This window comes from Oncorhynchus clarkii, chromosome 17 (assembly GCF_045791955.1).
Source record: "Oncorhynchus clarkii lewisi isolate Uvic-CL-2024 chromosome 17, UVic_Ocla_1.0, whole genome shotgun sequence".
Classification (NCBI taxonomy): domain Eukaryota; kingdom Metazoa; phylum Chordata; class Actinopteri; order Salmoniformes; family Salmonidae; genus Oncorhynchus; species Oncorhynchus clarkii.
Window position 1 is genome coordinate 77,475,279 of NC_092163.1, and position 24,671 is coordinate 77,499,949.

At 41.8% G+C, this 24,671-nt stretch overlaps 1 protein-coding gene across 1 annotated transcript; it reads right to left on the bottom strand.

The window, feature by feature from the left end:
* Positions 1-9,354: 9,354 nt before the first annotated feature.
* LOC139371451 (elastase-1-like) lies at positions 9,355-24,230 on the bottom strand. Its single transcript, XM_071111873.1, has 8 exons — positions 24,101-24,230; positions 21,166-21,269; positions 20,229-20,329; positions 15,948-16,073; positions 11,670-11,806; positions 10,216-10,358; positions 9,745-9,894; positions 9,355-9,518 (listed from the first exon to the last, which is right to left on the bottom strand). Exons 1-8 carry the CDS (start codon positions 24,138-24,140, stop codon positions 9,507-9,509), a joined length of 813 nt encoding a protein of 270 aa, XP_070967974.1. The 5' UTR covers positions 24,141-24,230; the 3' UTR covers positions 9,355-9,506.
* Positions 24,231-24,671: the final 441 nt, after the last annotated feature.

Sequence of the window (24,671 nt, forward strand, 5' to 3'; positions counted from 1 at the left end):
TGGCTCTAAGCACAGGCAAAATCCTAGAGGAAACTGCTTTCCACCAGACACTAGAGGATGAATTCATCTTTCAGCAGGACAATAACCTCAAATACAAGGCTAAATGTACAGTGGAGTTGCTTACCAAGAAGACATTGAATGTTTCTGAGTGGCCGAGTTACAGTTTGGAAAAAGAAGAATGGAAAAACCTCCCCAAATACAGGTGTGCCAAGCTTCTAGCGTAATACCCAAGAAGACTCAAGGCTGTAATCGCTGCCAAAGGTGCTTCCACACCTTTAGCCCAGATGTATTGATTTAGCCCAGATGTATTGATTTAGCCCAGATGTATTGATTTAGCCCAGAAATATTGATTTAGCCCAGATGTATTGATTTAGCCCAGATGTATTGATTTAGCCCAGATGTATTTATTTAGCCCAGATGTATTTATTTAGCCCAGATGTATTTATTTAGCCCAGATATATTTATTTAGCCCAGATGTATTGATTTAGCCCAGATGTATTGATATTGATTTAGCCCAGATGTATTGATTTAGCCCAGATGTATTGATATTGATTTAGCCCAGATGTATTTATTTAGCCCAGATGTATTGATTTAGCCCAGATGTATTGATTTAGCCCAGATGTATTGATTTAGCCCAGATGTATTTATTTAGCCCAGATGTATTGATGTTGATTTAGCCCAGATATATTGATTTAGCCCAGATGTATTTATTTAGCCCAGATGTATTGATTTAGCCCAGATGTATTGATTTAGCCCAGATATATTGATTTAGCCCAGATGTATTGATTTAGCCCAGATGTATTTATTTAGCCCAGATGTATTTATTTAGCCCAGATGTATTTATTTAGCCCAGATGTATTGATTTAGCCCAGATGTATTTATATTGATTTAGCCCAGATGTATTGATTTAGCCCAGATGTATTGATTTAGCCCAGATGTATTTATATTGATTTAGCCCAGATGTATTGATTTAGCCCAGATGTATTGATTTAGCCCAGATGTATTGATTTAGCCCAGATGTATTGATATTGATTTAGCCCAGATGTATTGATTTAGCCCAGATGTATTTATTTAGCCCAGATGTATTTATTTAGCCCAGATGTATTGATTTAGCCCAGATGTATTGATTTAGCCCAGATGTATTGATTTAGCCCAGATGTATTTCTATTGATTTAGCCCAGATGTATTGATTTAGCCCAGATGTATTGATTTAGCCCAGATGTATTGATTTAGCCCAGATGTATTGATATTGATTTAGCCCAGATGTATTGATTTAGCCCAGATGTATTGATTTAGCCCAGATGTATTGATATTGATTTAGCCCAGATGCATTGATTTAGCCCAGATGTATTTATTTAGCCCAGATGTATCGATTTAGCCCAGATGTATTGATTTAGCCCAGATGTATTTATTTAGCCCAGATGTATTGATTTAGCCCAGATGTATTGATATTGATTTAGCCCAGATGTATTGATTTAGCCCAGATGTATTGATATTGATTTAGCCCAGATGCATTGATTTAGCCCAGATGTATTGATTTAGCCCAGATGTATTGATTTAGCCCAGATGTATTTATTTAGCCCAGATGTATTTATTTAGCCCAGATGTATTGATTTAGCCCAGATGTATTGATTTAGCCCAGATGTATTTATTTAGCCCAGATGTATTGATTTAGCCCAGATGTATTGATTTAGCCCAGATGTATTTATTTAGCCCAGATGTATTGATGTTGATTTAGCCCAGATATATTGATTTAGCCCAGATGTATTTATTTAGCCCAGATGTATTGATTTAGCCCAGATGTATTGATTTAGCCCAGATATATTGATTTAGCCCAGATGTATTGATTTAGCCCAGATGTATTTATTTAGCCCAGATGTATTTATTTAGCCCAGATGTATTGATTTAGCCCAGATGTATTTATATTGATTTAGCCCAGATGTATTGATTTAGCCCAGATGTATTGATTTAGCCCAGATGTATTTATATTGATTTAGCCCAGATGTATTGATTTAGCCCAGATGTATTGATTTAGCCCAGATGTATTGATTTAGCCCAGATGTATTGATTTAGCCCAGATGTATTGATATTGATTTAGCCCAGATGTATTGATTTAGCCCAGATGTATTTATTTAGCCCAAATGTATTTATTTAGCCCAGATGTATTGATTTAGCCCAGATGTATTGATTTAGCCCAGATGTATTGATTTAGCCCAGATGTATTTATATTGATTTAGCCCAGATGTATTGATTTAGCCCAGATGTATTGATTTAGCCCAGATGTATTGATTTAGCCCAGATGTATTGATATTGATTTAGCCCAGATGTATTTATTTAGCCCAGATGTATTTATTTAGCCCAGAAGTATTGATTTAGCCCAGATGTATTTATATTGATTTAGCCCAGATGTATTGATTTAGCCCAGATGTATTGATTTAGCCCAGAAGTATTGATTTAGCCCAGATGTATTGATATTGATTTAGCCCAGATGTATTGATATTGATTTAGCCCAGAAGTATTGATTTAGCCCAGATGTATTTATATTGATTTAGCCCAGATGTATTTATTTAGCCCAGGTGTATTTATTTAGCCCAGATGTATTGATTTAGCCCAGATGTATTGATTTAGCCCAGATGTATTGATTTAGCCCAGATGTATTGATTTAGCCCAGATGTATTGATTTAGCCCAGATGTATTGATTTAGCCCAGATGTATTTATTTAGCCCAGATGCAAATACAGTTGCATTGTTTTTAATAAAACCTTCAAATGGCTTCCTTTAAAATCCGAGGATCATCAAATTAATTTTTGTTAATTATTATGAATCAATTCGATTCCGTTTCAAATTGTTCACAGAAGGTAGGACTTTTTAGTACGGAACATTAAAAGCCCCATCTTGTGGCTCTTTCAGGAGATTCTGACATTTGTATCTGGCAATAATAAGCATGATGATCAGTGCTAATCCTGTTTTTATGAGGATATTTTCACACTATGTGATCAAAATAACATTCTGAAATTGTGAAAACTATGATAATGCCATTTTTGTGTAAGAGCTGTTTTGAAAAAATTCATGAAATTTCATCCTGTTCAGGTGGGATATAACTTCTGGCCCACATCATGACTTACAAATGGGATCTCATTTTAATAGACCCATCTATTTTGTGAAGTACACCAGTCCCTCTAGCAGCAAGGCACCCCCACAACATGATGCTGCCACCCCTGTGCTTCACGGTTGGGATGGTGTTCTTTGGGCTGCAAGCTTCCCCCTTTTTCCTCCAAACATAATGATGGTCATTATGGCCAAACAATTCTACTTTTGTTTCATCAGAGTATGATCTTTGTCCCCATGTGCAGTTGCAAACCGTAGTCTGGCTAGTCTGGCGGTTATGGAGCAGTGGCTTCTTCCTTGCTGAGTGACCTTTCAGGTTATGTCGATATTGGTCTCGTTTTACTGTGGATATAGATACTTTTGTTCCTGTTTCCTCCAGCATCTTCACAAGGTCATTTGCTGTTGTTCTGGGATTGATTTGCACTTTTTCACCCCAAAGTACGTTCATCTCTAGGAGACAGAACTCATCTCCTTCCTGAGTGGTATGACAGCTGCGTGGTCCCATGGTGTTTATACTTGCGTACCATTGTTTGTACAGATGAACATGGTACCTTCAGGCATTTTGAAATTGCTCCCAAGGATGAACCAGACTTGTGGAGGTCTACAATTTTTTTTCTGATGTCTTGGCTGATTTCTTTTGATTTTCCCATGATGTCAAGCAAAGAGCCGCTGAGTTTGAAGGTAGGCCTTGAAATACATCCACAGGTACACCTCCAATTGACTCAAATGATGGCAGTTAGCCTATCAGAAGCTTCTAAAGCCATATCCATCATTTTCTGGAATTTACCAAGCTGTTTAAAGGCACAGTCGACTTAGTGTATGTAAACTTCTGACCCACTGGAATTGTGATACAGTGAATTAATCCATCTGTAAGCAATTGTTGGAAAAATTACTTGTGTCGTGCACACAGTAGATGTCATAACCGACTTGCCAAAACTATAGTTTGTTAACAAGACGTTTGTGGAGTGGTGGAAACGAGTTTTAATGACTCCAACCTCAGTGTTTGTAAACCTCTGACTTCAACTGTATAAGCAAGACAAGACCCTTTCTGTCCAAATGCGTTAATTACAAGCAGTTATACAATGGAGATTGTAATTCCCATGTGATTCATTACTATGGATACAGATGGTGTCTAAAACAGCCCTTAGCTGTCTGTTTATTCACAATATACCATGTCCTCTGTCATTCATTATTATTGGTTAAGCTCTGTTTATTCACAATATACCATGTCCTCTGTCATTCATTATTATTGGTTAAGCTCTGTTTATTCACAATATACCATGTCCTCTGTCATTCATTATTATTGGTTAAGCTCTGTTTATTCACAATATACCATGTCCTCCGTCATTCATTATTATTGGTTAAGCTCTGTTTTTACCTGATGTCAATCATGTGTATTGAGTGAAGTCCTCATTCAGTCGTCTAGATAGCTGAGTTGGGCGGGGCTGTTACGTACCATCAATGGTGTGGGCTAAGTTCCCAGTTCAACTAAATATGCCTTGAGTATATGTGTTATGAGTGAGTAATTGTCAGCCATTTTGGTATTATTGCGGTTATAAGCTACTTCTTCGTAGGCAGGATACAATATTGAGGTGTGTTTTGTTGATGTAAGTTTATTCATGCTTTCTTAGGCTGAAACAGTCAGCCTACTGTTGTAATAACATATTAAAACATGTAATGACGCATTCACTGACTGTTGTCTGCCTGGGCTTAACCATACAATTTTGGCTTGTACTCTGTGTTATACCCTCTCTCTCTCTGTTTCTCAATATACTAACTGCACGGGAAACCCCCACCAGGGTGGCGGAATAAGATAAAACACACTGACAACCCATAAATATACACTGCTCAAAACCCTTTGGGATGGGCTCCAAAGACAAAGAACTCTGTCGAGAACCAATGGGATACTGACGCCAGGCTGGAGAGGACTGTCTATCACCTACGAACAACCAACCAGGAGCCAGGACTACTAGAATCTACCTACGTCATTTCAATGTATAAATGTACTGCCCAAATATGTTGTACCTCCTCTTTTTCCGAAAGCTCCCTAAGGGTTGGACGAATAGGAGCCGTGCGGCACGTTTGCCAGATATTATTATGCTTGATTAAAGGCCTCTAATATACCGTATCCGCCTTGTCCAGAGTCTCATCTTGGTCTTGTTTCTCCAATAACTATTCATTTACACTACTCATGGAATTATGATCTATATGGGAGCGCATTCATGTTCAAGTGCTTAGCGATTGTGCATGAGTGCAGTGCTTAGCGATTGTGCATGAGTGCAGTGCTTAGCGATTGTGCATGAGTGCAGTGCTTAGCGATTGTGCATGAGTGCAGTGCTTAGCGACTGTGCATGAGTGCAGTGCTTAGCGATTGTGCATGAGTGCAGTGCTTAGCGACTGTGCATGAGTGCAGTGCTTAGCGATTGTGCAGGAGTGCAGTGCTTAGTGATTGTGCATGAGTGCAGTGCTTAGCGACTGTGCATGAGTGCAGTGCTTAGCGATTGTGCATGAGTGCAGTGCTTAGCGACTGTGCATGAGTGCAGTGCTTAGCGATTGTGCATGAGTGCAGTGCTTAGCGACTGTGCATGAGTGCAGTGCTTAGCGATTGTGCATGAGTGCAGTGCTTAGCGACTGTGCATGAGTGCAGTGCTTAGCAATTGTGCATGAGTGCAGTGCTTAGCGATTGTGCATGAGTGAAGTGCTTAGCGATTGTGCATGAGTACAGTGCTTAGCGATTGTGCATGAGTGCAGTGCTTAGAGATTGTGCATGAGTGCAGTGCTTAGCGATTGTGCATGAGTGTAGTGCTTAGCGATTGTGCATGAGTGCAAGAATACTGTTTTCTGAACTTGTCTCATACAGTAGGTACAACGGGTTCAACCGGTTCAGTCAGTAACTCATTTTCAGACAGCATCCCAGGTTAGACCAGTTTAATGTACTGCCAAATTCTCTAAAACGACATTGGAGGTGGCTTATGGTAGAGAGATTCACCATAGCTCTGGTGAACATTCCTGCAGTCAATATGCCAAATTGCACACTCCCTCAAAACTTGAGACATCTGTGGCATTGTGTTGTGTGACAAAACTGCACACTTTAGAGGGGCCTTTTATTGTCCCCAGCACAAGGTGCACCTGTGTAATGATCATGCTGTTTAATCAGCTTCTTGATATGCCACACCTGTCAGTTAGATGGATTATCTTGGCAAAGAAGAAATGCTCACTAACAGGGATGTAAACAAATTCGTGCTCAAACAAATCTTTTTGTGCGAAATGGAACATTTCTGGGATCTTTTATTTCATGAAACATGGGACCAACACTTTACATGTTCCGTTGATATTTTTTGATCTGTATATTAATATTGTGTTGGAATTGACAGAACCAGACAGCCTTGGGCAAAACATGGGGGTGTCTGTCTAATGGACTTAGAGGATCTAGAAGGCATTTATGGATGGTCAGCACAAGTGTACACTGAGGGTACAAAATATTAAGAACACTTTCCTGATACAGAGTTTGCACCTCCCCTCTTCAGAACAGCCTCCATTCGTCAAGGCATGGACTCTACAAGGTGTCGACTGCGCTCCACAGAGATGCTGGCCCATGTTGACTTCAATGCTTCCAACAGTTGTGTCATGTTGGCTGGATGTCCGTTTGGGTGGTGGACCATTCTTGATACACACAGGAAACTGTTGAGTGTGAAAAATCTCAAAAGTGTTGCAGTTCTTGACACAAACCAGTGTGCCTGGTACCTACTACCATACCCTGTTCAAACTACAGGAACAAGATCATCCACATGTATTGATCACATTTTTACTAATACTGTAGAACTTGGTTCTAAAGCTGTATCTGAACCCATTGGATGCAGTGATCACAATATATAGTGGCTTTATACAGGAAAGACAAAGTTACAACAGCTGGGCCTAAAATAGTGTATAAGAGATCATACAAAAGACTCTGCTGTGACTCTTATGTGGATGATGTTAAAAATATGTGTTTGTCTGATGTGATTAATGAGGAGCATCCAGACGCTGCACTTGATACATTTATAAAACTGATTCTTCCAATTATTGATAAACATGTACCTGTTAAGAAACTGACTGTTAGAACTGTTAAGGCTACATGGATTGATGAGAAATTGAAGAACTGTCTGGTTGAAAGAGATGAGGCAAAAGGAGTGGCTAATAAGTCTGGCTGCACATCTGACTGGCTGGCTTACTGCAAATTGAGAAATTATGTGACTAAACTGAACGAAAAGAAGAAGAAACTTTATTATGAAGCCAATATCAATGATATAAAGAATGATATAAAAAAGTTTGGAGTACTTTAAATGAAATTATGGGCAGAAAGACAAATTCAAAATCTTTCATTGAATCAGATGGCTTATTCATCACAATGTGGGAGTGATGAACGAGGTGTGGGAGCGGTGAAAAATGATTAACGATCAATAATGACAAACCTCCTGGCATTGACAGCTTAGGTGGAAAGCTACTGAGGTTGGTAGGTGACTCTATAGCCACTCCTGTCTGTCATAATTTTAATCTGAGCCTAGTGGAAAGTCTTTGTCCTCAGGCCTGGAGGGAAGCCAAATTCCGCTACCCAAGGGTGGTGGAGGGAGAGTTGTAAAGCAGACTTTACTGGTTCTAACAGCAGACCCATAAGCTTGCTACCAGCTCTTAGCAAACTGTTGGAAAAATTGTGTTTGACCAAGTACAATGTTATTTCTCTGTAAACAAATTAACAGCAGACTTTCAGCATGCTTATATAGAAGGGCACTCAACATGTACAGCACTGACACAAATGACAGATGATTGGTTGAAAGAAATTGATAATAAGAAGATTGTGGGAGCTGTACCGTTACATTTCAGTATAGCCTTTGATATTATTGACCATAACCTGTTGTTGAAAAAACTTAAGTGCAATGGCTTTTCAACCTCTGCCATATTGTGGCTTCAGAGCTATCTATCCAATGGAGCTCAAAGGGTTTTCTTTAATGGAAGCGTCTCTAATGTCAAAAATGTAAAGTGTGGTGTACCGCAGGTCAGCTCTCCAGGCCCTCTACTCTTTTCTATTTTTACCAATGACCTTCCACTGGCATTAAACAAAGCATGCATTTCCATGTATGCTGATGATTCAACCATATACGCATCAGAAACCACAGCTAATGAAGTCACTGAAACCCTTAACAAAGAGTTGCAGTCTGTTTTGGAATGGGTGGCCAGTAATAAACTGGTCCTGAACATCTCTAAAAATAAGAGCATTGTATTTGGTACAAATCATTCCTTAAGTGCTAGACCTCAGCTGAATCTGGTAATGAATGGTGTAGCTGATGAACAAGTTGAGGAGACTAAATTACTTGGTGTTACCTTAGATTGTGAACTGTCATGGTCAAAACATATAGATTCAATGGTTGTAAAGATGGGGAGAGGCCGTAGTAAAGAGATGCTCTGATTTTTGACACCCCACTCCAGCACTCCACTTCTGCAGGCTCTAGTTTTGTCTAATCTTGATTATTGTCCAGTCATGTGGTCCAGTGCTGCAAGGAAAGACCTAGTTAAGCTGCAGCTGGCCCAGAACAGAGTGACACATTTTGCTCTTAATTATAATCAGAGGACTGATGTAAATGCTATGTATGCCAGTCTCTCTTGGCTAAGAGTTGAGGAGAGACTGACTGCATCACTTCTTCTTTTTATAAGAAACATTAATGTGTTAAATCCCAAATTGTTTGCATAGTCAACTTACACACAGCTCTGACACACACACTTACCACATCAGACATGCCACCAGGGGTCTTTTCACAGTCCCCAAATCCAGATCGAAATCAAGAAAACGTACAGTATCATATAGAGCCCTTATTGCATCGAACTCCCTTCCATCTCATATTGCTTAAATAAACAGCAAACCTGGTTTCAAAAAACAGATGAAGCAACCCCTCGTGGCACAACGCCTCTCCTCTACTGGACCTAGATAGTTTGTGTGTATGCGTTGATATGTAGGCTATGTGTGCCTTTAAAAAATGTATGTAGTTCTGTCCTTGAGCTGTTCTTGTCTAATGACGTTCTGTATTATGTTGTTGTTGTTTCATGTGGACCCCAGGAAGAGTAGCTGCTGCTTTTGCAACAGCTAATGAGGACCCTAATAAAATAAACAATACCAAATACATCTCATTCTCAAACAAAGTTGGCGTAGTCACAAAATACCCCGTTAAAATTACACTCATAACGCACACAATTCTGTGAAATAAATAAGACAAGGTGGATTTGACATGAACAGTAAAAAGTAAACATGAGAGAAGGTTTACTCCAAAGTTAATGAAGTTTATTGAACTTTTAGAGCAGAATGTTGGTGTAGTTGAGCAGGGTCAGGGATGAATCTGGGTTCAATCTGCTCGAAGACCATGTTCCCTTTCAACCCATGATCTGTACAGGAAAGGAGACCAATTAAGATAGACACAGACATTCCCCCTCCCAAATAATAATCAACATTGTGACAGAGACTGCGACACAAATTTAACAACAAAGAAATATACAAAACAATGTGTCATCCATCTTGGGTATGTCATCGAATATAACATTAATGCCATAGACAAGCTTGGAGAGAAATAAAGTCATGTTCTTCTCCTGTCCCTAGCTCTACAGGACGTACCCCGTTCATCCAGCTGATGTAGGCAGACACACGGGTGAAGACGGTGGGCTTGCGGGTGGCGTTGCATCCAGAAGAGGAAACGAAGCTGGTCACACCGTGGACATAGTACTGACCGTTGACCTGGCAGTTCAGGGGGCCGCCAGAGTCTCCCTACAATGATGGAGAGAAAGAGAGAAAGAGAGAGAGAGCTTCCTCAGGACTGAGTTACCAATTTGTTATTCTTACTCATATTATTGTATAACATAAAGAGTCACTGGTTATTTTTATTTTCTAAACATGTAGCTAAACTATGATATAATTCCAATGATAAACAAATATAAAGTGAATCAAACATATCCAGTAAAACCAAGACAAATCATGTTACACCTCTTTGTGTAAGTTTTTACAGTTTTAGGACATACGCAGAGTCATGGGTTCAAATCCCAAACCGATCGGTCTGCCCCCCCTCCCCCTCCATTACACTGGTCTTACCTGGCAACCAGAGTTGGCTCCACCACCGGCACAGACCATGGTGGTCTTGACGGAAGATCCCCACCAGCTAGAGCTGGAGCAGGTCTGGTGGTCAACGCTGGGCAGCCAAGCCTGTTTCAGGCTGTTGGACAGAGAACCGCCGGCTACAGGGAAGGACAGGGGGACACGTTAGAGGAGATAACAGGATGGGAATCATATGGCTAGATCAACTTCAAGAGAAAAAAAAACTATAAACTAAGACACAAATATAAATGTACAAATATTAACACAAAACCACCGGCTACAGGGAAGGACAGGGGACACGTTAGAGGAGATAACAGAACCACCGGCTACAGGGAAGACAAGGGGACACGTTAGAGGAGATAACAGAACCCCCAGCCACAGGGAAGACAAGGGGACACGTTAGAGGAGATAACAGAACCACCGGCTACAGGGAAGACAAGGGGACATGTTAGAGGAGATAACAGAACCACCAGCCACAGGGAAGACAAGGGGACACGTTAGAGGAGATAACAGAACCACCAGCCACAGGGAAGACAAGGGGACACGTTAGAGGAGATAACAGAACCACCAGCCACAGGGAAGACAAGGGGACACGTTAGAGGAGATAACAGAACCACCGGCTACAGGGAAGACAAAGGGATGCTTTATTAGAATATGTGAAAAATAGTGACATTTATCCATTTTTGTTATATATCTCTTCAGCTGATAGTGAGGAACAGGGGATGCATTTAAGAGGAACTGGATATGAGAATTCAATATGGTTTCATTAGAACATTTCCAAATAATGACACATAACCAACCATCTGTCGTCTCAGTTGACATATTAGATATAGCAGGTTGACTTTTAGTGTCACGAGTCTTGTCCTGGAGGCAAAACTGAGCGATTTCCCATTAGATAGGCCAGCTGCAAAGTAATAGTTGGCTATTGTAAAGATCCATAAAAACAAAAATTTTATTTTTGGTCGTAATTTAAAGTTAGCTTTCGTTTCTAGTTTTAATGTCACATTCACAAGTACAGTGAAATAAATGCCTTTCTTGCCATCTCAAAACCCAATAATCCAATAATCAATAAAATACTAAAAATTACAAGGTAGAACAAAAACACACAAGATATAACGAGGGTTAGGTACTAGGGTTATCAGTGGGGTTAGGATTAGTTTTAAAATCAGATTTTATTACTCTGTTCCAGCTAGTGACCACTCTCCAGAGCAAGATTCATTACGAAAAAAACTAACCTGCTTAGTTAGTCACTTACATGCTTAAGACCAAGTATAAACCCCCCCCCCCCCCCCCCCCCCAAAAAAAAATAAATAAATAAATAAATTGTTAGCTCTGTTAGTGTCATTATCAGGGTTGTGGTTAGTTATGGGTAGTCTCTGGGACCTGTATGTAAAGACAATGAAATGTTGAATGTGTTTGATGTTGCATTGAGATAATAGGTTACTACTGACTCTGGGTGCGTCCCCATCCAGTGATGTAGCACGGGTTGTTGTTGGGCAGGATCTGGCCAGATGGAGGAAGAGCAGCCAGCTGGACAGCAGAGTTCAGGGAAGCCTCGGTGGACAGACGCAGCAGAGCGATGTCATTTCTAAGGAATAGAAGAGCACTGTATCATACCTGAGGAGCAGAAGGTTATACATCTTCCTCACAGATTTCTGCACTTCCTCCTAAACTTTCTATTCTGTACTTATGCACTTTAACCCTAACATGGGTTAACTTCTTGATTCTACTTGAGACGCATATGTCTCAAGTAGGCACCTGGAAATGCAAATGCGCTACGCTAAATGCTAAATGTACTCGTTTAAACTCAAACCTTGATCAAAATTCACAAGCAGGGTATTGAATTAAAGCTACACTCGTTGTGAACCTAGCCAACAAGTCAGATTTTTAAAATGCTTTTCGGCGAAAGCATGAGAAGCTATTATCTGATAGCATGCACCACCTGAAAATGCATGAATGCGACGTAAACAAAGACTCTGCTTATCCGACGCAGCACAAAACGCAGAAATAAAATATAAAACATTCATTACCTTTGACGAGCTTCTTTCTTGGCACTCCTATATGCCCCATAAACATCACTATTGGGTCTTTTTTTCGTTTAAATCGGTCCATATATACCCAAAATAGCTTTGTATGGAAGCTGTGTCATTCAGAAAAAAACATTGTTTTTAAACGCTGTGTAATTTTTTAAAATTAAAAAGTTGACGATAAACTTTCACAAAACACTTCGAAATCCTTTTGTAATCCAACTTTAGGTATTAGTAAACATTTATAATCTATCAAAATGATTACAGGGCGATGTATATTCAATAGCTCCTCGTTTGCAAATCAATGGCTGCCAATGTCCACATTAACAACATCCGGGTGAAGACTGGAAGAAACGGATGCCAGATAGATGGATTTTCCAACAATTAATTCAATTGAAAATGACGACAATGGCGACATCGTGTGGAATTTGTATGAATTGCATGCAGGTCGATATTAAATTCTGTCCTCTTTTAACAACTCATGGAAGTGACTTATGGAAATTATTTTTAGCTTTCAGAGAGCAGTTTTTCTTGCGTTTTTCAATGAAACACACGATCTGTTATAGTCACAGCCGTGATTTAACCAGTTTTAGAAACTTCAGAGTGTTTTCTATCCACACATACTAATCATATGCATATACTATATTCCTGGCATGAGTAGCAGGACGCTGAAAAGTTGCGTGATTTTTAACAGAATTTTCGAAAAAGGAGGGGGTAGAAGTAAGTTTACCACTAGGAAGATAGTCTAGTGGTTAGAGCGACAGGTAGCCTAGTGGTTAGAGGAGGCAGGTAGTCTAGTGGTTAGAGCGACAGGTAGCCTAGTGGTTAGAGAGGCAGGTAGTCTAGTGGTTAGAGCGACAGGTAGCCTAGTGGTTAGAGAGGCAGGTAGTCTAGTGGTTAGAGAGGCAGGTAGTCTAGTGGTTAGAGAGGCAGGTAGTCTAGTGGTTAGAGAGGCAGGTAGCCTAGTGGTTAGAGTGGCAGGTAGCCTAGTGGTTAGAGTGGCAGGTAGCCTAGTGGTTAGAGTGGCAGGTAGCCTAGTGGTTAGAGGAGGCAGGTAGTCTAGTGGTTAGAGAGGCAGGTAGCCTAGTGGTTACAGCCGGTAGGTAGTCTAGTGGTTAGAGTGCCAGGTAGCCTAGTGGTTAGAGGAGGCAGGTAGTCTAGTGGTTAGAGAGGCAGGTAGCCTAGTGGTTAGAGCCGGTAGGTAGTCTAGTGGTTAGAGTGGCAGGTAGCCTAGTGGTTAGAGTGGCAGGTAGCCTAGTGGTTAGAGGAGGCAGGTAGTCTAGTGGTTAGAGGAGGCAGGTAGCCTAGTGGTTAGAGTGTAGAGGAGGCAGGTAGCCTAGTGGTTAGAGTGGCAGGTAGTCTAGTGGTTATAGCCGGCAGGTAGTCTAGTGGTTAGAGCCAGCAGGTAGCCTAGTGGTTAGAGAGGCAGGTAGTCTAGTGGTTAGAGCCGGCAGGTAGTCTAGTGGTTAGAGAGGCAGGTAGTCTAATAGTTAGAGGAGGCAGGTAGTCTAGTGGTTAGAGTGGCAGGTAGTCTAGTGGTTAGAGAGGCAGGTAGTCTAGTGGTTAGAGAGGCAGGTAGTCTAGTGGTTAGAGAGGCAGGTAGTCTAGTGGTTAGAGAGGCAGGTAGTCTAGTGGTTAGAGGAGGCAGGTAGTCTAGTGGTTAGACAGGCAGGTAGCCTAGTGGTTAGAGTGGCAGGTAGCCTAGTGGTTAGAGTGGCAGGTAGCCTAGTGGTTAGAGTGGCAGGTAGCCTAGTGGTTAGAGGAGGCAGGTAGTCTAGTGGTTAGAGAGGCAGGTAGCCTAGTGGTTAGAGCCGGTAGGTAGTCTAGTGGTTAGAGTGACAGGTAGCCTAGTGGTTAGAGGAGGCAGGTAGTCTAGTGGTTAGAGAGGCAGGTAGCCTAGTGGTTAGAGTGGCAGGTAGCCTAGTGGTTAGAGTGGCAGGTAGTCTAGTGGTTAGAGAGGCAGGTAGCCTAGTGGTTAGAGTGGCAGGTAGCCTAGTGGTTAGAGTGGCAGGTAGCCTAGTGGCAGGTAGCCTAGTGGTTAGAGGAGGCAGGTAGTCTAGTGGTTAGAGGAGGCAGGTAGCCTAGTGGTTAGAGTGTAGAGGAGGCAGGTAGCCTAGTGGTTAGAGTGGCAGGTAGTCTAGTGGTTAGAGCCGGCAGGTAGTCTAGTGGTTAGAGCCAGCAGGTAGCCTAGTGGATAGAGGAGGCAGGTAGTCTAGTGGTTAGAGAGGCAGGTAGTCTAGTGGTTAGAGCCGGCAGGTAGTCTAGTGGTTAGAGAGGCAGGTAGTCTAATAGTTAGAGGAGGCAGGTAGTCTAGTGGTTAGAGTGGCAGGTAGTCTAGTGGTTAGAGAGGCAGGTAGTCTAGTGGTTAGAGAGGCAGGTAGCCTGGCGGTTAGAGAGGCAGGTAGTCTAATAGTTAGAGAGGCAGATAGTCTGGTGGTTAGAGTGTAGAGGAGGCAGATAGCCTAGTGGTTAGAGAGGCAGGTAGTCTAGTAGTTAGAGAGGCAGGTAGTCTAGTGGTTAGAGCGGCAGGTAGTCTAGTGGTTAGAGAGGCAGGTACTCTAATAGTTAGAGGAGGCAGATAGTCTGGTGGTTAGAGTGTAGAGGAGGCAGATAGCCTAGTGGTTAGAGAGGCAGGTAGTCTAGTAGTTAGAGAGGCAGATAGTCTGGTGGTTAGAGTGTAGAGGAGGCAGGTAGCCTAGTGGTTAGAGTGGCAGGTAGTCTAGTAGTTAGAGAGGCAGGTAGTCTAGTGGTTAGAGCGGCAGGTAGCCTAGTGGTTAGAGCCGGCAGGTAGTCTAATGGTTAGAGAGGCAGGTAGCCTAGTGGATAGAGGAGGCAGGTAGTCTAGTGGTTAGAGAGGCAGGTAGTCTAATAGTTAGAGGAGGCAGGTAGTCTAGTGGTTAGAGGAGGCAGGTAGTCTAGTGGTTAGAGAGGCAGGTAGTCTAATAGTTAGAGGAGGCAGGTAGTCTAGTAGTTAGAGGAGGCAGGTAGTCTAGTGGTTAGAGGAGGCAGGTAGCCTAGTGGTTAGAGGAGGCAGGTAGTCTAGTGGTCAGAGCGGCAGGTAACCTAGTGGTTAGAGGAGGCAGGTATTCTAGTGGTCAGAGCGGCAGGTAACCTAGTGGTTAGAGTGTTGAGCCAATAACCGAAAGGTTGCTGGATCGAATCCTCCGGCTGACAAGGTAAAAATCTGTCGTTCTGCCCCTGAACAAGGCAGTGAACTCACTGTTCCCCGGGTAGGCCGTCATTGAAAATAAGAATTTGTTCTTAACTGACTTTCCTATTTATATAAAGGTTTTTAAAAAATAACAACAATTAAAAATACATTATTGTGGAATATCTACTAAATGCTAAGTATAGCTCTTGGGTCACTGTATTATAAACATACACAGCATCAAAAACATTTTTTAAAGAGCTTATATAGCTGCATCATGGTCTCCTTAGATTATATATATCTATATTTAAAGTGTGCCATTTTACCATTGTAGTTTAATGTAGTCATCTTGGCTGACATATTAGTTCTACTGCATGTCACTTGTGGTGACATAACATATATGTCACAGTAATGACATTATGTTTAGAGTACACGTTTTTGAGGTACTGAACCATATTATACTAAAATTGCTATCAGTGAATGTCTCAGAATGAAATAATATATATATATATATTTTTAAACAATGCATTTTCAACTTTGAAAACAGGACGTACCCTCCAGCGATGTTGTTTGAGTTCCACCCATTGTGGATGTAGACTTTGCTGACGGTCATGATCTGCTCCTTACCCTCGTTGCTGTTCAGGTTGTGGTCTCCCAGAACCACACGCCAAGTCCTCTGGCTGAAGACACACACACCCAATAATACCTTGGTCACTTAGGAAGTCAGTTAGGAAGTTATGCAACATATACATATATATTATAGAGATCTTAAAGTTGGAATCTGTTGCGGTGAAACTGCCACGTACGTTAGGTCTACTTTAAATAAAAGTTTTTTTCTCTGACATCATTGCACTTCATTGCACATCGTTACACATCGTTGCACATCGTTACATCGTTGCACATCGTTACACATCGTTGCACATCATTACATCGTTACATCAATGCACGTCGTTACACATCGTTTCACATCGTTGCACATCATTACATCGTTACATCGTTGCACATCGTTACATCGTTACACATCGTTACACAACGTTACATCGTTACACATCGTTGCACATCGTTACATCGTTGCACATCGTTACATCGTTATACATCGTTACACATCGTTACATCGTTACACATCGTTACATCATTACACATCGTTACATCGTTACATCGTTGGACATTGTTACATCATTGCACATCGTTACATCATTACACATCGTTACATCGTTGCACATCGTTACACATTGTTACATCGTTACTTCATTGCACATCGTTACATCGTTGCACATCATTACATCGTTACATCGTTACACATCGTTGCACATCGTTACATCGTTACACATCGTTGCACATCGTTATACATCGTTACACATCGTTACATCATTGCACATCGTTACATCGTTGCACATCGTTACATCGTTGCACATCGTTACATCGTTGCACATCGTTACATCGTTGCACATCGTTACATCATTGCACATCGTTACATCGTTGCATATCGTTACATCGTTGCACATCGTTGCTCATCGTTACATCGTTACATCGTTGCACATCGTTACATCGTTACATCGCTGCACATCGTTACATCGTTACATCGTTGCACATCGTTACATCATTGCACATCGTTACATCGTTGCACATCGTTACATCGTTGCACATCGTTACATCATTGCACATCGTTACATCGTTGCACATCGTTACATCGTTGCACATCGTTGCTCATCGTTACATCGTTACATCGCTGCACATCGTTACATCGTTATACATCGTTGCACATCGTCATATCGTTACATTGCTGCACATCGTTACATCGTTGCACATCGTTACATCGTTGCACATCGTTACACATCGTTACATCGTTGCACATCATTTCACAACGTTACATCGTTACATCGTTGCACATCATTACATCGTTGCACATTGTTACATCGTTGCACATAATTTCACATCGTTACATCATTACATCGTTGCACATCGTTACATCATTGCACATCGTTACATCGTTGCACATCGTTACATCATTGCACATCGTTACATCGTTGCACATCGTTACATCATTGCATATCGTTACATCATTGCACATCGTTACATCGTTGCACATCATTTCACATCGTTGCACATCGTTACATCGTTACATCATTGCACATCGTTGCACATCGTTGTACATCGTTACTTCGTTGCACATCGTTACATTGTTGCACATTGTTGCACATCGTTACATCGTTACATCGTTGCACATCGTTACATCGTTGCACATCGTTACATCGTTGCACATCGTTGCACATCGTTACATCGTTGCACATCGTTACATCGTTGCACATCATTTCACATCGTTACATCGTTACATCGTTGCACATCGTTACATCATTGCACATCGTTACATCGTTGCACATCGTTACATCATTGCACATCGTTACATCGTTGCACATCGTTACATCATTGCATATCGTTACATCATTGCACATCGTTACATCGTTGCACATCATTTCACATCGTTGCACATCGTTACATCGTTACATCATTGCACATCGTTGCACATCGTTGTACATCGTTACTTCGTTGCACATCGTTACATTGTTGCACATTGTTGCACATCGTTACATCGTTACATCGTTGCACATCGTTACATCGTTGCACATCGTTACATCGTTGCACATCGTTGCACATCGTTACATCGTTGCACATCGTTACATCATCGTTACATCGTTGCACATCGTTACATCGTTGCACATCGTTACATCGTTGCACATCGTTGCACATCGTTACATCGTTGCACATCGTTGCTTCGTTGCACATCGTTACATCGTTGCACATCATTTCACATCGTTGCACATCGTTACATCGTTACATCATTGCACATCGTTGCACATCGTTGTACATCGTTACATCGCTGCACATCGTTACATCGTTATACATCGTTGCACATCGTCACATCGTTACATCGCTGCACATCGTTACATCGTTACATCGTTGCACATCGTTACATCGTTGCACATCGTTACATCGTTGCACATCGTTACACATCGTTACATCGTTGCACATCATTTCACATCGTTACATCGTTGCACATCGTTACATCGTTGCACATTGCTACATCGGTGCACATCGTTACATCGTTGCACATCGTTACATCGTTGCACATCGTTACATCGTTGCACATAATTTCACATCGTTACATCATTACATCGTTGCACATCGTTACATCATTGCACATCGTTACATCGTTGCACATCATTACATCATTGCACATCGTTACATCGTTGCACATCGTTACATCATTGCACATCGTTACATCATTGCACATCGTTACATCGTTGCACATCATTTCACATCGTTGCACATCGTTACATCGTTACATCATTGCACATCGTTGCACATCGTTGTACATCGTTACTTCGTTGCACATCGTTACATTGTTGCACATTGTTGCACATCGTTACATCGTTACATCGTTGCACATCGTTACATCGTTGCACATCGTTACATCGTTGCACATCGTTGCACATCGTTACATCGTTGCACATCGTTACATCATCGTTACATCGTTGCACATCGTTACATCGTTGCACATCGTTGCACATCGTTACATCGTTGCACATCGTTGCATCGTTGCACATCGTTACATCGTTGCACATCGTTACATCGTTGCACATCGTTACATCGTTGCACATCGTTACATCATCGTTACATCGTTGCACATCGTTACATCGTTGCACATCGTTGCACATCGTTACATCGTTGCACATCGTTGCACATCGTTACATCGTTGCACATCGTTACATCGTTGCACATCGTTACATCGTTGCACATCGTTACATCGTTGCACATCGTTGCACATCGTTACATCGTTGCACATCGTTACATCATCGTTACATCGTTGCACATCGTTACATCGTTGCACATCGTTGCACATCGTTACATCGTTGCACATCGTTGCATCGTTGCACATCGTTACATCGTTGCACATCGTTACATCGTTGCACATCGTTACATCGTTACATCATCGTTACATCGTTGCACATCGTTACATCGTTGCACATCGTTGCACATCGTTACATCGTTGCACATCGTTGCATCGTTGCACATCGTTACATCGTTGCACATCGTTACATCATTGCACATTGTTACATCGTTGCACATCGTTACATCATTGCACATCGTTACATCATTGCACATCGTTACATTGTTACATCATTGCACATCGTTACATTATTGCACATCGTTACATCGTTGCACATCATTTCACATCGTTGCACATCGTTACATCATTGCACATCGTTACATTGTTGCTCATCGTTGTACATCGTTACTTCGTTGCACATCATTACATCGTTGCACATTGTTGCACATCGTTACATTGTTACATTGTTACATCGTTGCACATCGTTGCACATCGTTGCACATCGTTGCACATCGTTGCACATCGTTGCACATCTTTACATCGTTACATCATTGCACATCATTACATCATTGCACATCGTTGCTCATCGTTGCACATCGTTACATCGTTACATCATTGCACATCATTACACATCGTTGCACATCGTTACATCGTTATACATCGTTGCACATCGTTGCATTGTTGCACATCGTTACATCGTTGCACATCATTACATCGTTGCACATCATTGCACGCTCAATAGAAATGCAGAATATGAATTTTGTTTATCACAACGCTGGAAGCTCATCTCCTCTATTTGATAAAAAATATGTTTATCAAATGAGCCCAGGGCGACCAGGGGCACTGTGTTACCTATAGCAGATCTCAGCTTTAACCTAACGGCAAGCGACCTTGTCAAGAGGTTTCAGAGTTTCACTATAAAATCTAATGTCTTCCTTTGTCCAACCTGTCCACACAGTGAGCAGCAGTCATGACCCATCCTCTCCTGATCAGACTACCTCCACAGGTGTGGTAGTAGGAGCTGCCAGACAGGTACTGGAGAGAGATCTGAGGACAAGAGAGAAAGAGAGAGAGGTGAGAGGAGGATGTAAAAGATGAGAAGCAGAAGGGATAAAAAATATTTCCCAAAAATATTTGACAAAAGTAGAAAAGTGTGTTTCATAGAATTAAACTATCAGGTGCAGCTACATCCTTGCCGGGTCCCAAGTCCCATAGCCAACTCCTCTAGTACAGAGGAACTGGGTGAAGCACAGAAAGAAAGATCTGGGTGCAGGCTAATGTTGACACCCAGAATCAAATCAGCTAGGCTGTCACGGGAGACTTCACTGGTGGAAACAGCCTGTTTTACTGCACAGAATGGTGATCATAGCAATCAGGCTGGTTCCATCAGGCTACGAGGGACTATTTTTTATTTATCCTTAATTTAACTAGGCAAGTCAGTTAAGAACAAATTCTTATTTACAATGAATGCCTACCGGGGAACAGTGGGTTAACTGCCTTGTTCAGGGGCAGAACGACAGCCTAGGAACAGTGGGTTAACTGCCTTGTTCAGGGGCAGAACGACAGCCTAGGAACAGTGGGTTAACTGCCTTGTTCAGGGGCAGAACGACAGCCTAGGAACAGTGGGTTAACTGCCTTGTTCAGGGGCAGAACGACAGCCTAGGAACAGTGGGTTAACTGCCTTGTTCAGGGGTAGAACGACAGCCTAGGAACAGTGGGTTAACTGCCTTGTTCAGGGCAGAATGACAGCCTAGGAACAGTGGGTTAACTGCCTTGTTCAGGGGTAGAATAACAGCTCAGGGATTCGATCCAGCAACCTTTTGGTTACTGGTCCAACACTCTAACCACTAGGCTACCTGACACCCCAAAGGAAAATGTTTTACCTGCCAGGGCCAGGAGTTGGGCTGGGCGACCTCGCCACCCACAACTCTTTGCTCAGCTCCATCTTCCAGGTATCTGGGCTGGGGAACCAGATTCTCAGACAGCACTGGGGACAGAGGAAATACAGTTGTATATGTATATAGAAAAACAAACAGAAAACCAAGCCATGAGATCGAAGGAATTGTCCGTAGAGCTCGGAGACAGGATCGTGTTGAGGCACAGATCTGTGGAAGGGTACCAAAAAAATTCTGCAGCATTGAAGGTCCCCAAGAACAATTGTGGCCTCTATCATTCTTAAATGGAAGAAGTTTGGAATCACCAAGACTCTTCCTAGAGCTGTCCGCCCAGCCAAACTGAGCAATCGGGGGAGAAGAGCCTTGGTCAGGGAAGTGACCAAGAACCCGATGGTCACTCTGACAGAGCTCTAGAGTTCCTCTGTGGAGATAAGAGAAGGACAACCAGGACAACCATCTTTGCAGCACTCCACCAATCAGGCCTTTATGGTAGACTAGTGGCCAGACGTAAACCACTCCTCAGTAAAAGGCATATGACAGCCCATTTGGAGTTTGACAAAAGGCACCAAAGACTCTCAGACCATGGGACAAGTACACCCCCCCCCCCTAAAACTCTCAGACCATGAGACAAGCACCCCCCCCCCCCCCCCCCAAGACTCTCAGACCAGGAGACGAGTACACCCCCCCCTCCCCACACTTCACATCCTAAAGTGCCACGTACACAGAAATGCTGGTTTTAGACAGCACTAAAAAGGCAGGGCAGGCCAGGGCTCATGATTGGAGTATTCATTGCATTGTGTAATCAATGGTGGCTGGTAATAAACTAGTCCTGAACATATCTTAAACTAAAGGCAATATATTCGTTACAAATAATTCCCTAAGTTCTAGACCTCAGTTGAATCTGGTAGTGAATGACGTGGCTGTAGAGTAAGTTGAGGAGACTAAACTTCTTGGTGTCATCTTAGACTGTAAATTGTCAAGGTCAAGTTAAATCAATTGTTGTAAGGATTGGGAGAGGTCTGTCTGTGATAAAGAGATGCTCAACTTTTTTTAACAACAAAGTTGATGAAACAAGTCCTGCAGGCTCTAGTTTTATAAAATCTGGACTAATGCCACGTGATATTTTTTATCTTTATTTAGGCAAGTCAGTTAAGAACAAATTGTTCAATGGCGGCCTAGTGGGTTAACTGCCTGTTCAGGGGCAGAACGACAGATTTGTACCTTGTCAGCTCGGGGGGTTTGAACTTGCAACCTTCCGGTTCCTAGTCCAACGCTCTAACCACTAAGCTACCCTGCTGTGCTGTCAAATGCTGCAAAGAAGGACCTAGAAAAGCTGATGTCACCAGTATGCATGTTTGTCTCAAAGTAGAGGTGGACCGAGGGACCTTACAGATAATTGTATGTGTGGGGTACAGAGATGAGGTAGTCATTCAAAAATCATATTAAACACTATTATTGCACACAGAGTGTGAGTCCATGCAACTCGTTATGTGACTTGTTAAGCACATTTTTACTCCTGAACTTATTTAGGCTTGTCATAACAAAGAGTTTGAATACTTATTGACTCAAGACATTTCAGCTTTTCATTTTTTAATTAATTTGTCAAATTTTTGTAAAAACATAATTCCATTTTGACATTACGGTATAGGCCAGTGACCCAAACAGAAATCTACATTTAATCTGTATTAAATTCAGGCTGTAACAACGACAACATGTGGAAAAAGTCAAGGGGTGTGAATACCTTCTGAAGGCACGTTAGCATGAGATTAGCTAAATGAATGCACATTGTTGTCTTTGCACCATGGCAAAATGTGTAGAATTGTAGAAAGTTAGCTGCCCCCCCCCCAACCCTTCCGCTCAGACCTTGCGGTCCACTGGTCTCTCCCCTATTTGACCTGGTTAACCTAGTTAAGGCATATGTAACCTAGTTAAGGCATATGTATACTGTATGGTCTCTCCCCTATTTGACCTGGTTAAGCTAGTTAAGCCGTATGTAACCTAGTTAAGCCGTATGTAACCTAGTTAAGGCATATGTAACATAGTTAAGCCGTATGTAACCTAGTTAAGCCATATGTAACCTAGTTAAGCCATATGTAACATAGTTAAGCCATATGTAACCTAGTTAAGCCATATGTAACCTAGTTAAGCCCTATGTAACCTAGTTAAGCCGTATGTAACCTAGTTAAGCCCTATGTAACCTAGTTAAGCCGTATGTAACCTAGTTAAGCCGTATGTAACCTAGTTAAGCCGTATGTAACCTAGTTAAGCCATATGTAACCTAGTTAAGCCGTATGTAACCTAGTTAAGCCGTGTGTAACATAGTTAAGCCGTATGTAACCTAGTTAAGCCATATGTAACCTAGTTAAGCCATATGTAACCTAGTTAAGCCATATGTAACCTAGTTAAGGCATATGTAACCTAGTTTAGCCATTGTAACCTAGTTAAGCCATATGTAACCTAGTTAAGGCATATGTATACTTTAAGTAGTTATTTATATATGCGTGTAAGTCTGTAATGTCTATGTTAATGTTTTTAAATGTACTGTATGTAAACTGTAAGTATTTTGTTAGTAAAGGCTTTTCATTATGTGTCAGACCCCAGGAAGAAGAGATTTCGCCATTGGCGTCGGCTAATGGGGATCCTAATAAAATCTAAATCTAGTCTATTAGTCTCAATCAGAGGGTGAATAAATACTCTGTGTAGAGATGGTTCATTTCTTCAAGGAGAGAGAGTATAGAGATGGTTCATTTCTTCAAGGAGAGAGAGTATAGAGATGGTTCATTTCTTCAAGGAGAGAGAGTATAGAGATGGTTCATTTCTTCAAGGAGAGAGAGTATAGAGATGGTTCATTTCTTCAAGGAGAGAGAGTGTAGAGATGGTCATTTCTTCAAGGAGAGAGAGTATAGAGATGTTAATTTCTTACCCAGAGCTGCGAGAGCGCTCAACAGGACGAACCTCAGCATGTTTTCAGTCTGTCAGTGTCAGTCTGTCCTGATGGAATATTCCGGTCCCTGTTTTATACCCTCAGGAGACACGAGAACACCCAACCTGATGTATCTATGGTTACAAAATTTAAGTAACTTTCCCAAAATGCCACAGTTTTTCCAAAAATCCTGGTTGGAGGATTCCTGGAATCTGGAGTGAATAAGCTAGGACGGAATCTTCCACCCAGGATTTCTGAAAAACCTACATGTCTGGTCTGGACTGGCTGTGGTGTAGGTGTTTGTTCAATGTCAGGGTGGCGGCAGGTAACCAACCACCTGTGTTCTGTCCCACCATTATCTCACTATCCAAGGTCTTTGGCCTAGCCACGCCTCACCTCACCTCACCTCACCTCACATACAGTACCTGATGTTAGGGTTAGCAGATCCAGCTGTATTACTGTACAGTACTTGAGGTTAGGGTTAGCAGATCCAGCTGTATTACTGTTCTGTACCTGAGGTTAGGGTTAGCAGATCCAGCTGCGTTACTGTTCTGTACCTGAGGTTAGGGTT

What these genes read in the sequence shown, in the direction of transcription:
- LOC139371451 (XM_071111873.1), bottom strand. Translation starts at nt 24,140, where the DNA reads ATGCTGAGGTTCGTCCTGTTGAGCGCTCTCGCAGCTCTGG. An exon ending in TGGATGGGGACGCACCCAGA is followed by an intron (nt 10,359 to 11,669) that starts GTCAGTAGTAAC and finishes CCTTCCCTGTAG; the next exon opens with CCGGCGGTTCTCTGTCCAAC. An exon ending in GAGCCAACTCTGGTTGCCAG is followed by an intron (nt 9,895 to 10,215) that starts GTAAGACCAGTG and finishes CCATCATTGTAG; the next exon opens with GGAGACTCTGGCGGCCCCCT.